The following is a 13,044-nucleotide window of genomic DNA, read 5'->3' on the forward strand; positions in this document are numbered from 1 at the left end:
ATTATTATTATTATTATTATTATTATTATTATTATTATTATTATTATTATTCCGGATCCAGCTCAAGTCCTCGGCGGTTCTACAACTTTGCAAGGTCTAGTTGTTGAAATCCAACAGGGCGAAATCACGCCCACCCCGCCGCATGCTGGGATTTTATTTCTCGTGGTAGAAGAGGATGCTGGTAGTTGTAGTTCTTTTTTTAAAAAAAGGAAGTCGTGCGGAACTGTGTCTCCTCCCTTCCCCCGCTCTTTTCTCCGAGTGAGGCCCGCATCGGTGTTTTAAAGTAATATTTATCAAAAGAGGCATTTTTTTTTTAATGATGCGTGAACTTCAATGATTCCTCAGCCAGCAGGACTCTGGGGAATTGAAGTCCGCACATCTTAAAAAGTTGCCTAATTTGAAAAAGTGGAGCGGGAGGATAAAAGCTAAGAGTCAAGACAAAAGTCGATGCAGAAAGTTGTAAAATTGGATGTATCTGTTGTTAGTGTTGTATTGTAACGTCTGGTGTACGTGTGTTTTTGTTTTTTGTTTTTGTCTCTTGATTTCTTTTGCTATTGTGTGTTTGGTTTTAAAATGTAAAATACTCAATAAAAATCATTTAAAAAAGAAAGAAAGAAAGAAAAAGTGGTATACCTAGGGGACTGGAGGCTAAAACATATAAAGAACAGTTGCTGGAATTGGGTATGTCTAGTTTGATGAAAAAGAAGGACTAGGGGAGACATGAGAGCAGTCTTCCAATATCTCAGGGGCTGCCCCAAAGAAGAGGGAGTCAAGCTATTCTCCAAAGCACCTGAGGGCAGGGCAAGAAGCAATGGGTGGAAACTCATCAAGGAGAGAAGCAACTTAGAATTAAGGAGAAATTTCCTGACAGTTAGAACAATTAATTAACCAATTAATTAATTTTATGCCTCACACAGCTTAAAATAGCTGTCACTCAAAACATGCACTCACAGTCGAGCTGATTTTGTTTCATTCTAAATAAATTGTTTCTTTTGAGGGGAAAAAAAAAAAAAAGAACAATTAACCAGTGGAACAACTTGCCTCCAGAAGTTATGGGTGCTTCATCACTGTAGATTTTTAAGAAGAGACTGCACTTGCCTGAAATGGTATCGGGCAGGGGTCTGCAACCTTAAACACTCAAAGAGCCATTTGGACCAGTTTCCCACAGAAAACACCGGGAGCCACAAAACCCATCCCATGCCTATTTCTTGAGCGGCCACAAAACTAAAATATGAGTTGAATTAAGCGTTCTGTTTTTTTCTTAAACTTTTCTTTTCTTGGATTTATCCATGGTTGGCCTACCAGGGGTTTAAAAGCTTAATGAATCACATGCCGGCGGGTGTCGCACATTGGTGGTTCTGATGCATATTTTGAGTGACAGGGAGCCGCAGCAGAGGGGTGAAAGAGCCACATGCAGGTTACTGACCCCAGGTATAGGGGGGCTGGATTAGAAGACCTCCGAGTTCCCTTCCAACTCTATTTTGAATGAATGCTATATACATAACCCTGGGAAATGAGAACCATCCTAAATACATGCCAGTTGCCAAGTGCCCAAATTTTGATCATGTGACCCTGGGGATACTATGATGGTCCTAAGTGCGAGAACAGATCATAAGTCTTTTTTTTTTTTTTTGGAGCAGGGAGTTTGACCAACTTATTGTTATTCTGTTTCAGCTCCAAATTGCAAAAACAATGTGTATATGTGACTTTTTTTTTTTTTTTTTGCTTTAATTTATATGCCGCCCTTTTCCGGAGACGGAGGGCGGCTTACAATGCGTTAAGCAATAGCCTTCATCCTTTCGTGTATTTATACAGTCAGCTTATTGCCCCCACAATCTGGGTCCTCATTTTACCTACCTTAGAAAGGATGGAAGGCTGAGTCAACCTTGAGCCTGGTGGGATTTGAACTTGCAGTAATTGCAAGCAGCAGATGTTAATAACAGTGCATTAGTCCACTGTGCTACCAAGGCTCATCTAAAAATGAAGGTAAAATCTCCACTTTTTATAACCCTGCAGTTTTTATGATTCCCTGTGGAAGGAGTTTGTCACATGAGCGTCTGCAGAGTCCAAATGCTGACCTTTGCAATGACACCTCGCAAAGGCTGCCATAGTGTCTTTCAGGAGCAGTATCAGTCGCATCAGTGCTACAACCTGGGTACTACTGCTTGTGTGATGTTGCTGAGTGTGCATGTGGTCATTGCACTTGGCGTGGTTGTGGAAGCTGTTGTTTTGCGTTGTGTTCTTTTTTTTTCAACCTCCCTGCCTGTGCCTTGCCTCTGCTGCTTCTCAATAGTATGCCTTAACCTTTGCCTCCAAATGTGATCAAAGCAATGCTAGTTTGCCAGTTGTGATGAACGTTGCAATACATTCAGAACTTGGGAAAGGTGGGAGTACATCAGGCCTGACCAACCTTGGCAACTCTTAAGACTTGTGGACTTCAACTCACAGAATTCCCTAGCCAGCTAGTACTAGAGAGGATATGTACCTATGTTCCCAAGTAATGTGGAAATGCCAGCCCGGTTGTACAAAAATGTTTGGAAGTACAACTGTATGTCACTTGAGTTTGTGTGGCTCGTAATGTCTGAATTCTTTAAAATCCTGGCTCATTGCTCCGAGGGTTTTCTTTTTAGGGGAAACAACCTAGAGAAGCCAGTTCAAACAAGGCTTGTCTGGTCAGCTGCATTTAGTGGAAGGAGGACAGTAAGTACTTTCAGGCAGCAATTATATTGAGGCTTACTTGAGAAAATTCAGTAGGTAATCCTCGATTTACAACTGATTGCTTATCAACTGTACAAAGCTACACCAGACCCAGAAAAAGCTTCTTTTGATCTGGATTTGAAGATCCAATATCTATGCTCTTCTTCTGGCTGCATTTTGGGCGCTCAGCAATCAGTCCGCATTTACAGCACAGCTTTTGCAGTGTCCCGCAGTTACATGACCGTAGTTTATAATCTTTTTGCCAGAAACTGGTGTTTACTTCTGGTTTCTGGGGAAAAACACCCCATAGTGAACAATGGGTTCACTTAACAACCAGAGGTGGAATTCAGCCGGTTTGGACCGGTTCGCCTGAACCGGTAGCAGAAATTGTGGGTGGACCCCTCCCCCGGCTCTATGCCACCCTATTTAGGCATGTTTTTGAGGCTGGATGCATGCACGGAAGACAGGCGCGCCAGCAAAGCACATGCACAGAAGGCTGGGTGCATGCGTGGATGGGGCGCATGCAAGCAAAGCGAGATCGCACACACGCTCACATTTGTGAACCGATAGGGAAAGTAAGTGAATACCACCCGTTAACAACCACAGCAAAAAAGGTTGTAAGATTGTGCATGTTCACACACTAACTTAATTCACAACAGTCACTGTAAACAGCAGGTTCAATTATAGTCGCAAGTTGGGAACTACCTGCATTCTCAATTTTGTTATAACCAAGGAAAGTTCCTTAAATCACAGAACTGTCATTGTCCCTCTGCAGAGAGGTTTTGTTCTACATTCACAGTTGGAGGATACACAATCTCCTTCATCCTGAAATTTAAAGCAACCGAAGCCACGGAGGACACAATCTTGTGTCAAAATTGCTTTTTATTTAAAATTATACCAACAAGAATCCAACCCTTTTCCGTCTGAGTTGACTGAGCATCTTAAATAAAAAAAGTGCATAGAAAATAAACAGGTTTAGAAATTTGTACAACTATTTACATCCTCCTGGGTTTGATGTATTTTTTTTTTCTTCTTCTTTAAAACAGAGGATCATCTTGGAGGAAGGAGGAAAAAAAAACCACAAAAATTTAAAAGTACAAAATAAAAGATTGTTCTCGCCCCACAGGATTGGGGAGGTGCTGGGGGGAAGAAGAGGAGGAAGGGAAAGAGGTCTATGAAGCAGAAGGGGGGCACAAATAAGAGGTGATTCTTCCCACATTTTTGCCCTGGATCTCTGCATCTCATAATTTCAAGCCACAAGAAGAAAAAGAAAAGAAAAGAAAAAGGACCGAGCTGCCGCTAAGAGCTTTCCCTCATCACCCACAACACAGGCATCCCTGATGCTCTTTGGAGATGATTGAGGCCCTTGGAGTCACACGCTTCAAGGAATTAAAGGGATGAGTCAGCAATGCGGCAGCCCGCCAAAAAGTTATGCCATGATTAAGCTCCCCTTCCATCCACTTGGCCCGGACACCCGCGGACACTGGGAAAAGACTGGGCAAGCGTATGGATCTGGAAAGCCAGGTAAGGGACCACTCTTTAATTGAGGAAACGACGGCAGCGTTTGGCTCCACAATTGCAAGGGAGTTTGCTGCCGGCATCTTCGAAGGGGAACTTGTAGTCGTAGGTGAGTTCTTCGCCCCGGAAGATCCGGCGCAGGGCAAAAATGACAATATGCTTCTGGCCTTCGACGTGGATGACGCGCGAGTAGCAGTTGGGCTCGCAGGAGTGGTTGATGAAACGGGCGGCGTTGCCATGCATCGTGGCATCCACCACATCAAAGTCATCAATGCGGAACATGTAGCATCCAATGCCCTGCAAGGAAGGAAAGGAGAGTTAAGAGGGGCTTCGAATTGAAGAATCCACGGAGCTCAGGGTTGAGTTGTTAGATTCTTGGTTGGGGAGAATTTGGGGCCCTAGTCCTCGTGAAGGTGGAGAAGAATTGGAAATGAATTCAGCCCAAGGGACAGAAAGTTTGAATGGGGAACCACAAGCTTGCGATGATAAGGTTACCTAATTTGATAATAAATGCCTGCAGGAAGAGAAGCGTGCTCAGAGAACAAGTTGGCATCACGTCTATGGAGATTCTCAGTCATCCAGATCGTGGTTGTCCCAAAGGTGCTTTTTCAAGAGGCAACTGGACTTTCTTTGTTCCTTGAAGATGTTTTGCTTCTCATCCAAGAAGCTTCTTGGGTGAGAAGCAAAACATCTTCAAGGAACAAATAAAGGAAGTCCATGAGGTCAGAACTGAAGAAGCTTCTTGGATGAGAAGCAAAACATCTTCAAGGAACAAATAAAGGAAGTCCATGAGGTCAGAACTGAAGAAGCTTCTTGGATGAGAAGCAAAACATCTTCAAGGAACAAATAAAGGAAGTCCATGAGGTCAGAACTGAAGAAGCTTCTTGGGTGAGAAGCAAAACAAGGAACAAATAAAGGAAGTTCATGAGGTCAGAACTGAAGAAGCTTCTTGGATGAGAAGCAAAACGTCTTCAAGGAAGAAACACAGTCCAGTTGCCTTTTGAAAAAGCATTTTTGGGACAAGCTGGCAACCATGATACTTCCTTCCCAGCATGCATCCCTTTTTCCTTTACCCTTTCTTCATCAGCGTACCTTGCTGTCGTAGTACTTTTCACGCTTATCGGTGAGCACCGAACGGATGACAATGCCGGAGTACTCAATCACCATCTCGCCCGCGTCAATGTTGCGCTTGCAGAACAGGCCCCGCCCATGGATGGCTGACCTAAAATGGAGAGAACATTGGACAGGTGAAAACTAACGGAGGGGATACGAATGAACCCAGGGAGTTGGTAGGACTTTTGCTCTCTGAGATCCTGGAACAAAATGACAGGACACAGCTTTGCCTGCACTTTGTCTGGAAGACTTAAACAAGTGATGATTCGGAGGCTAAAATATATGAAGAACAGGAACTGGATAGGTCTAGTTTAATGGAAAGAAGGGCTAGGGGTGATACGATAGCAGTCTTCCACTATCTCAGGGGCTGCCACAAAGAAGACGGGGCCAACCTATTCTCCAAAGCGCCTGAAGGCAGGGCAAGAAGGAATGGATGGGAGCTAATCAAGGGAAGAGCCAACCTAGAACTAAGGAGAAATTTCCTGATAGTTAGAACAATTTAATCAGTGGAACAGTTTGCTTCCAGAAATTGTGGGTCCTATAACAATTTTATAGGTTTTTAAGAAGAGAATGGACAACTATTTGCCTCAAATGGTATAGGTATCTTGCTTGGGGGGGCTGTGGGCTAGACTAGAAGATCTCCAAGGTCCCTTCCAACTCTATATTCTGTGATCCCTTTGAAGAATTACCTGTACACTCCCACAGCCTCTTTGGAAGTTTTCTTCAGGTGCCGAAACCTCATGGCCATGGGTAGCTCCAAGCTGGTGGCTCGCCTAAGATATAATAAATCAGATCAGGCCTTAAACCAGACAGCATATGATTGGCTCTTTCAAAGCTATTATGAACAGGCATAAAATAGAACACCGCTGGGGCGGGGGGGGGCAGGGGGGCGGGCAAAAGCCTTACTAAGCAGGTATATACAAAAGTATGAAGGCTATTGCTTAATGCATTGTAAGCCGCCCTGAGTCTCCGGAGAAGGGCAGCATGTAAATCAAACTAATAAATAAATAAATAATAAGATTTTGGGCAGGAAATATCCCCCCTTTTTAGAGCAATACTTTTGTACAGATGTGACGAAAGATTGTTCTTAGGGATACAGGATATTCAGGCTTTTAGTTTTATTGGCTAAAGAAGAAAAAACACTTTACATGTTTCATATCTCATCAGTAATTGGGATTTTTCAGGTTCTATAGTAATAGAAAGGGACACGGTGTCTCAGTGGCTAAGACGCTGAGCTTATCAATCGAAAGGTCGGCTGTTTGGCGGTTCAAATTCCTAGTGTCGCATAACGGGGTGAGCTCCCGTTACTTGTCCCAGCTTCTGCCAACCTAACAGTTTGAAAGCACATAAAAAATGCAAGTAGAAAAATAGGGATCACTTTTGGTGGGAAGGTAACAGTGTTCCATGCACTTTTGACATTGAGTCATGCCGGCCACATGACCACGGAGATGTCTTCGGACAGTGCTGGCTCTTCAGCTTTGAAACAGAGATGAGCACCGCCCCCTAAAGTTGGGAATGACTAGCACATATGTGCGAGGGGAACCTTTATCTTTATAGTAATAGATATTGGGCTCAATCCAGGTCTAATTATAAGCTATCATGCAGCTCTATTGAAATCAGAAATCTAAGAGTTAATTAACCTGATTTCAATAGTTGTTCTCTCATGAATAAATCTGTGTCTATAATGAATGCCATAAAATCTGGGGTGGGGGGGAGGGGGAGATTGCAAAATTGTCAAATCTGAAACATTAACACATTCCTTCTTTATTAGGAAACTCCGTACTAATAATTAACTTGCTAACAAGTGGTTAGTAAGAAGATCAAGGGATTTTCATCCTAACAAATTTAAGACAAATGGAATATTTAAAACCCAGTTGCCAAGTTTTCTGTAACATAACCTCCTTTTTCTCCTTTCTATAAGCCTGATGGTGTGAATCGAGCTGTCTTGATTGTACACAACTGCTGGACATGACATTACCCAAAACAAGAATCGGAACAGTTGATATGATGTCTACTACAGCTCCAGGACAATGAAACCGAGGGGGCCTCTTTACCTGGTGGATTTCAGCTGCACTTCATCTTCTTCTTCATCGTAAGGGCCACCCTCAGGAAGCACACGATGCTGAGATGCTAAGAAGTTGAACATGTCAAAGGTGCATTTCCTGAAGGAGAAGAAATAGAGGATTGTTCAGAACCCAAATGGATTCTCTGTCCTTTCGATCGTTTTTTCTCACAGCCTGCTTTCCAAATCGACTGGATCAGGAACCCCTTTCTATCGCTGCACAGGCTTCAAGTACAGATAGTCCTCGACTTATGACTATTCACTTAGCAATCACTTGAAGTTACAACCACATGAAAAAGGTGACTTATGACCAGTGCTTGCGCTTATAACTGTCGCAGCATTCCGGTGGCCAGTGTTCACAATCTGGGTGCATGGCAACTGGCTCGTATTGTTCTGACCTAGACTTCCCCAAAAAACACGAAGCAGATTCCTGGTCGCGACAAAACCCCTTTTATTAAACAAACAGTGGATTCCTCTCATTCACCTTCAGCAAAGGCCTGGCAAACAGTCTTTCAAAGGTGAATTTATGACTACAGACCTTATCTGGCTTGGAAAGCTGCCATGTAAATATTTTCCAAAGTGCAGTGCTGTGCAAGGAAAGACTTGGCACAGAGTCTCTGAGATTCACGGACTGATCTTCACACTCCTTGACCAACCGAACAAACTGTTTCCTGCAAAAGCTCACTCCCCTTTTGCTCCTCTTTTATTCCCTCTGGGAGGACCCATTCATCGTCCACCTGTGGCCTTACTCCCAAGTCGACCCTTGTTCTTTAGCTGTTCCCTTCATCTGGCAACTCTGAGCATGCACACACTGGGAACAGCCTCCAGCTGTTTGTCTGCCTCACTGATGTCTGACTCCGAAGGCAGCTGATAGCTGGCATACAGCCCTGGCCCCCTCTCTGCCTCCGATGCAGAGCCCTCATCAGAGCCCTCCCCAGACTCCAGGACTGGCCCATGTTCCTCCCCAACCTCCTCACTGTCCGAATATGCTGCCAGATCCGCTGGCTGCTGGCGGGACACAACACGTATTTATGATAACGGCACTGTCCCAGGTTTACACGATCATAATTTGCAACTTTCTCCGCTGGTTTACGACAATGGAGAAGCTGGCCGGGAAGGTCACAAATCCTAATTATGTGATGTCTCGCTTAACGGCTGCAGCAAAATGCAGTCCAGTTAACGTTGAATTTTCCAGCCCCAATTATGGTCCTAAGTCAAGGAGCACCTGTATTGGCTATTACCCTGTACCAAATAAAAAGGAAAGTTATTCGCCCACCTGACATAAACTTCAGCCCGGACACAACCGTGAGGATTGAGAGGCAGCTCCTCTTCCTCGCCTTCATGCTGGTGGTATCGGAATTTATATTTGTGGCAGGCCTTGGCACCGTACAGCTGCTCCACCAGGAAGATGACAGCATCGTGATGCATCCCCAACATTCTCACTCCATTCATTCCTGTAAGGAAAAATAGGTGCGTGCAATTCAGCACCTGGGTCTGATCCCAAGAAGTTCTGCTTGCACAGGAAAAAAGCCTGAAGCTATGCTAATCTACCTTTCCCTCCTCTAGCTTATTCCCTTCAAACGGAAAACGCTGAAAAATCCCAACCGGTATAGAACTTTTATTACCTGCAAAGGACAGGTGTTTGAGCCGAGCATTGGTGCGAGCTTCCTGGACCTTCTCAATCACTGCTTTCCAGGCACCTGAATATAGACAGAACACAAATGAATTATTATATTGAGTGGTGCGCTGGCCTAGAGGTGGAGTTCTTGCCTCACAATCAGGAGGCTTTGAGTTCGATTCTAGGTAGAGGCTGATATTTCTCTCTCTGGGCACAATGAGAATTTAATTGCTGCAAAAACTCCGCATTGGTGACAGGAAGGGCATCTGGCCAGTAAACACTCAGCTCCATTCAGTTGCCCCGACTCCACCCCACAAGGGATTACGGGGTCATTAAGCACAACAACAACAAATGAATTATTATATTAGGAGAGACAATTCAATGCAAATGTAATCGCCTATCAATGTAAGGGGATTGGCAGAGGGTGACGGGGTACTTCTTGTTGTGGCCCACTAGTGGCCAGTGGATCTGACAGCAGATTCGAACAGTGAGGAGGTTGGGGAGAAACATGGACCAGTCCTGGAGTCTGGGGAGGGCTCTGACGACGGCTTTGTGTTGGAGGCAGAGATGGGGCCAGGGCCGTCTGACAGTTGTCAGGTGCTTTCAGAATCGGACATCAGTGAGGCAGAAGAACAGCTGGAGTCTGTTCCCATTGTGCGCATGCGCAGAACCGCCAAAAGGGAATAGCTAAGGAACAAGGGTCGACTCAGGAGTAACGCCACTCCTATAGGGAATAAAGAGTGAAGGGGAGGGGAGTTTGCAGAAGACAATTAGTTCATTTGGGTGAAGATCTGTTCCTGCATTCTTGCCAAGTATTGTCGGTTACAGAGTGGAGTCTGAAAGATATCGGCCTGGCCACTCTCCAAGCCTGATAAAGGTCGGTATTTGTGAACTATCTTGAAAGACTGTGGGAGAGGGAAGACTTTGCTGGAGAGGAATTCACTGTAAATTAAATAAAAGGGGTTTATCGGGACAAGGACTAGGCTTCGTGCTGCTGGGGAAGCCTAGGTCAGAACACTTCTAGGAACTCCAAAGGATTCTCAAGCAAGCCTCCCTTGACTTCCACCAGCACCCCAAGAAAATTCAACCCATCCGTAGTAATCCACCATTATTGAGGGAGCTTTGCAGGCGGTACAGAGGACCCAAGAGAACGGTTAAAAGGAATTCTGCCAAGGTTGGTTTCCTCCTCACCATCAATGCTGTCAGCCTGCACTTTAAAGCCATCTTCGCTTGTGATCTCAAAGCACAAGTGGGGCTGCGTTTTCCGGGGCATCTCATTTTCTTTGTCCTCCTGTTTCAGATTGTCTTCGTCTGAGCTGGACAGATCTCCTAGAGGCAAAAGAGAGGCCCAAATTGAGGTGTTTTTTTTTTTTTTTGGTATACTCTGTGGAGATTTCCTGTGTCAAGATCTTGGATAATGGAATGGGACACGGAAGGGCCAAAAAATACAGGTAGTCCTCGACTTACGACCACAATTGAGCCCAACATTTCTGTCATTGTGGAGTTTTGCCCCATTTTGCAACCTTTCTTGCCACGGTTGTTAAGTAAGTCACTGCAATGGATAAATTAGCAACACCGTTGTTAAGTGAATCTGGCTTCCCCATTTATTTATTTATTTATTTGTTTGTTTTAATTTGTATACCGCCCTTCTCCAGCAGGACTCAGGGCGGTGAACAGCCAGAATAAAACAGAACATACAAAATTTAAAAACAGTTTAAAAATAATTAAATATTTTTGGCCGCAATTTAAAACAAACCCAATTAAAATCAATTAAAATTAACCAAAAACTGTGGGATCAAGCCAGCCCATGACTCTGCTTGTCAGAAAATTGCAAAAGGTGAATGAACTGGGACTACTTATATATGAGAGCAGAGGGAAAAATAAGAAAACTCAAGGATCTTTTGATAAAAAAAAAAGTGGCTTGCCAAGAACTGTCATCTCACAAAGCATTAGGTCAACTTGCAGAGCATCCCTTCCATTGCTAAGTGATGTGATCGCAAAGCACGACTGCGTTGCTTAGCGTCAGAAATCCCTGCAGTCCCATTGCTGTCGTTAACTGAATCCCACAATTGCTAGGCAAGGCAACTTCCTGCTGGCTTCCCCACAGGCAAATCATTGGGGAAGCAGGCAGGAAATTGAAGGTCCCAGATGGCTTGCAAGCAGGATGGCAGGGAGGTGAGTGGCTGATTCTGGGTGAGGGAAGTCTGGTGAGGCCGGGGTGCAGGGGGATGCAAAGGAAGTGGAAGGAGGCACGGTGAGGGTCACAGAGGCATAGTGAGGATTGGGGAGGGTGAATGGGGTGTGTGAAGGAGGCACAGGGTGGGTCCAAGAGAATACACACTGGTTAGGCTGAATGGCAGTTTCAGGACTACCCATTAAATTTTACGAGCAAATAAGGATTTCAATTCTCAGACCTCCATGTACCATACTTTTCAGAGTATAAGACACACTTTTTCCTCCCTAAAAGAGGATGGAAATGTTGGTTATACACCGAATACAGCCGTTTTTGGCCTCCTGAAACCCCGCCCCACACGCCCCATTTTCACCAAAAAAAGGCCAGTTTGTCCCAAAAACGGGATGCGCAGAGGGTTTGGGAGGCCTGCAGAGTGCTCCTAGAGGCTGGGGAGGGCAAAAACCAGATGCGCGGGAGCCAAAAACTTTTTTTCCCCTTGTTTTCCTCTTTCAAATCTTGGTGCGTCTTATTCTCCAGCGCGTCTTATAGTCCGAAAAATACGATAATTTCCACATTAGGCTGGTTATCCCCAGGGGTTAGGTAAAAATTGCCATTTTATTTTTGAATTTATGCTGGCGTAGGACCATAACGAAGACTGATGCGAGTGTCCTTGGATATATTTATCAAGAATGAATCAAGAGCCTCCCAACAATTTCTTGAGCCCTTTCACTAAACCGGATGTAAGTAAGCCAGAGGGCTCTACCTGCGTATCTATGCCAGACGTGTTCCAGCACAGACTTCTGGATCTGCTCCGGGGATCCAGGATGGGAATGCAACGCTGCCAAGGAAGGAGAATGTTCCATCGGAGACCTGCAGAGACATCGGAAATGAACGATTAAGGGTCGACAAACAAGCAAGCAAGCAAACGCCAGAGTTCCTATAGCTTGAAGCCAATACACTTACAGCTCGTTTTCGCTGACGATGCTCGTCTCCTCTTTGAATGCATCCAGGTTTAGGACGCCCTTTGTTGTGGGCGTCTTCATCCGTACCCTCCCAATGCTGTAGGGCAAAGGGGCCATTTCAATACATAACATACGCATGCACACACGCTTGCATAAATACAGGTAGTCCTCGATTTACAACAGTTCATTTAGGGACCGCAACGGCACTGAAAAAAGTGACTTACGACCATCGGAGCATCCCCATAGTCACGTGATCAAAATTTATAGACGCTTGGCAACTGGTTCATCTTTATGATGGTCGCGGTGTCCTGGGGTCATGTGATTCCCCTTTCGCGACAAGCAAAAGTCAACAGGGAAGCCAGAATTCACTTCATAATCCCGTTACTAAGTGAACAACTGCGGTGATTCGCTTATAATAAAAGTGGCAAAAAAAGGCGTTCAACGTGGCCAAAACTCGCTTAACAAATTTCTCACTTAGCAACGTAAATTCTGGGCTCAATGGTGGTCGTAAGTCGAGGACTACCTGTAGACACTTGTGCGAGGGAAACCAATGCGATTTAGGTATTTCTGCAAGGCTGCTGATACTGATGCTGATTGATGGTGTAGCTGTCTTCAGCCAATCATGCAGCTGCGAGCAACTAAGGCTCCCAACACCCAGTAGCTGACTCAGAGAGATCAAGGTGACTGGGAATTGGGGTTTCCTGCATTCCGCCCTCCCTCCCCCCCCCCGAAGGTTTAAAAATTGGTTTATATTATGATAGAAGAAATTTGTATATGCCACTGGAATGGAAAACCTTCCCGACGCATTCTCTTTACTAACATAAAACATATATAGGTTCTCTTCCCGAAAATTGGTTCCAAGACCATTTATGATTTAAAAGAGAGAGAGAGAGAGAGAGAA

At 44.7% G+C, this 13,044-nt stretch overlaps 1 protein-coding gene across 6 annotated transcripts in view; it reads right to left on the minus strand.

The window, feature by feature from the left end:
• Positions 1–3,561: 3,561 nt before the first annotated feature.
• Positions 3,562–13,044, minus strand: part of KMT2B (lysine methyltransferase 2B) — a 71,726-nt gene continuing 62,243 nt past the window's right edge. For 4 of the 6 annotated variants that reach the window (XM_060693995.2, XM_087876580.1, XM_060693996.2 and 1 more), the window contains 9 exons: positions 12,145–12,240; positions 11,945–12,051; positions 10,200–10,337; positions 9,016–9,090; positions 8,667–8,844; positions 7,383–7,490; positions 6,018–6,101; positions 5,308–5,437; positions 3,562–4,512 (listed from right to left, as the gene is read on the minus strand). In XM_060693995.2, coding sequence (XP_060549978.2) covers positions 4,237–4,512; positions 5,308–5,437; positions 6,018–6,101; positions 7,383–7,490; positions 8,667–8,844; positions 9,016–9,090; positions 10,200–10,337; positions 11,945–12,051; positions 12,145–12,240 — 1,192 coding nt within the window. In that variant the 3' untranslated portion in view covers positions 3,562–4,236. The remainder of the gene's footprint in view (positions 4,513–5,307; positions 5,438–6,017; positions 6,102–7,382; positions 7,491–8,666; positions 8,845–9,015; positions 9,091–10,199; positions 10,338–11,944; positions 12,052–12,144; positions 12,241–13,044) is intronic. The other 2 variants (XM_087876581.1, XM_060693997.2) reach the window with 1 other exon arrangement.

This window comes from Pantherophis guttatus, chromosome 10, assembly GCF_059756535.1.
Source record: "Pantherophis guttatus breed Tessera chromosome 10, ASM5975653v1, whole genome shotgun sequence".
In the NCBI taxonomy this organism is placed as follows: domain Eukaryota; kingdom Metazoa; phylum Chordata; class Lepidosauria; order Squamata; family Colubridae; genus Pantherophis; species Pantherophis guttatus.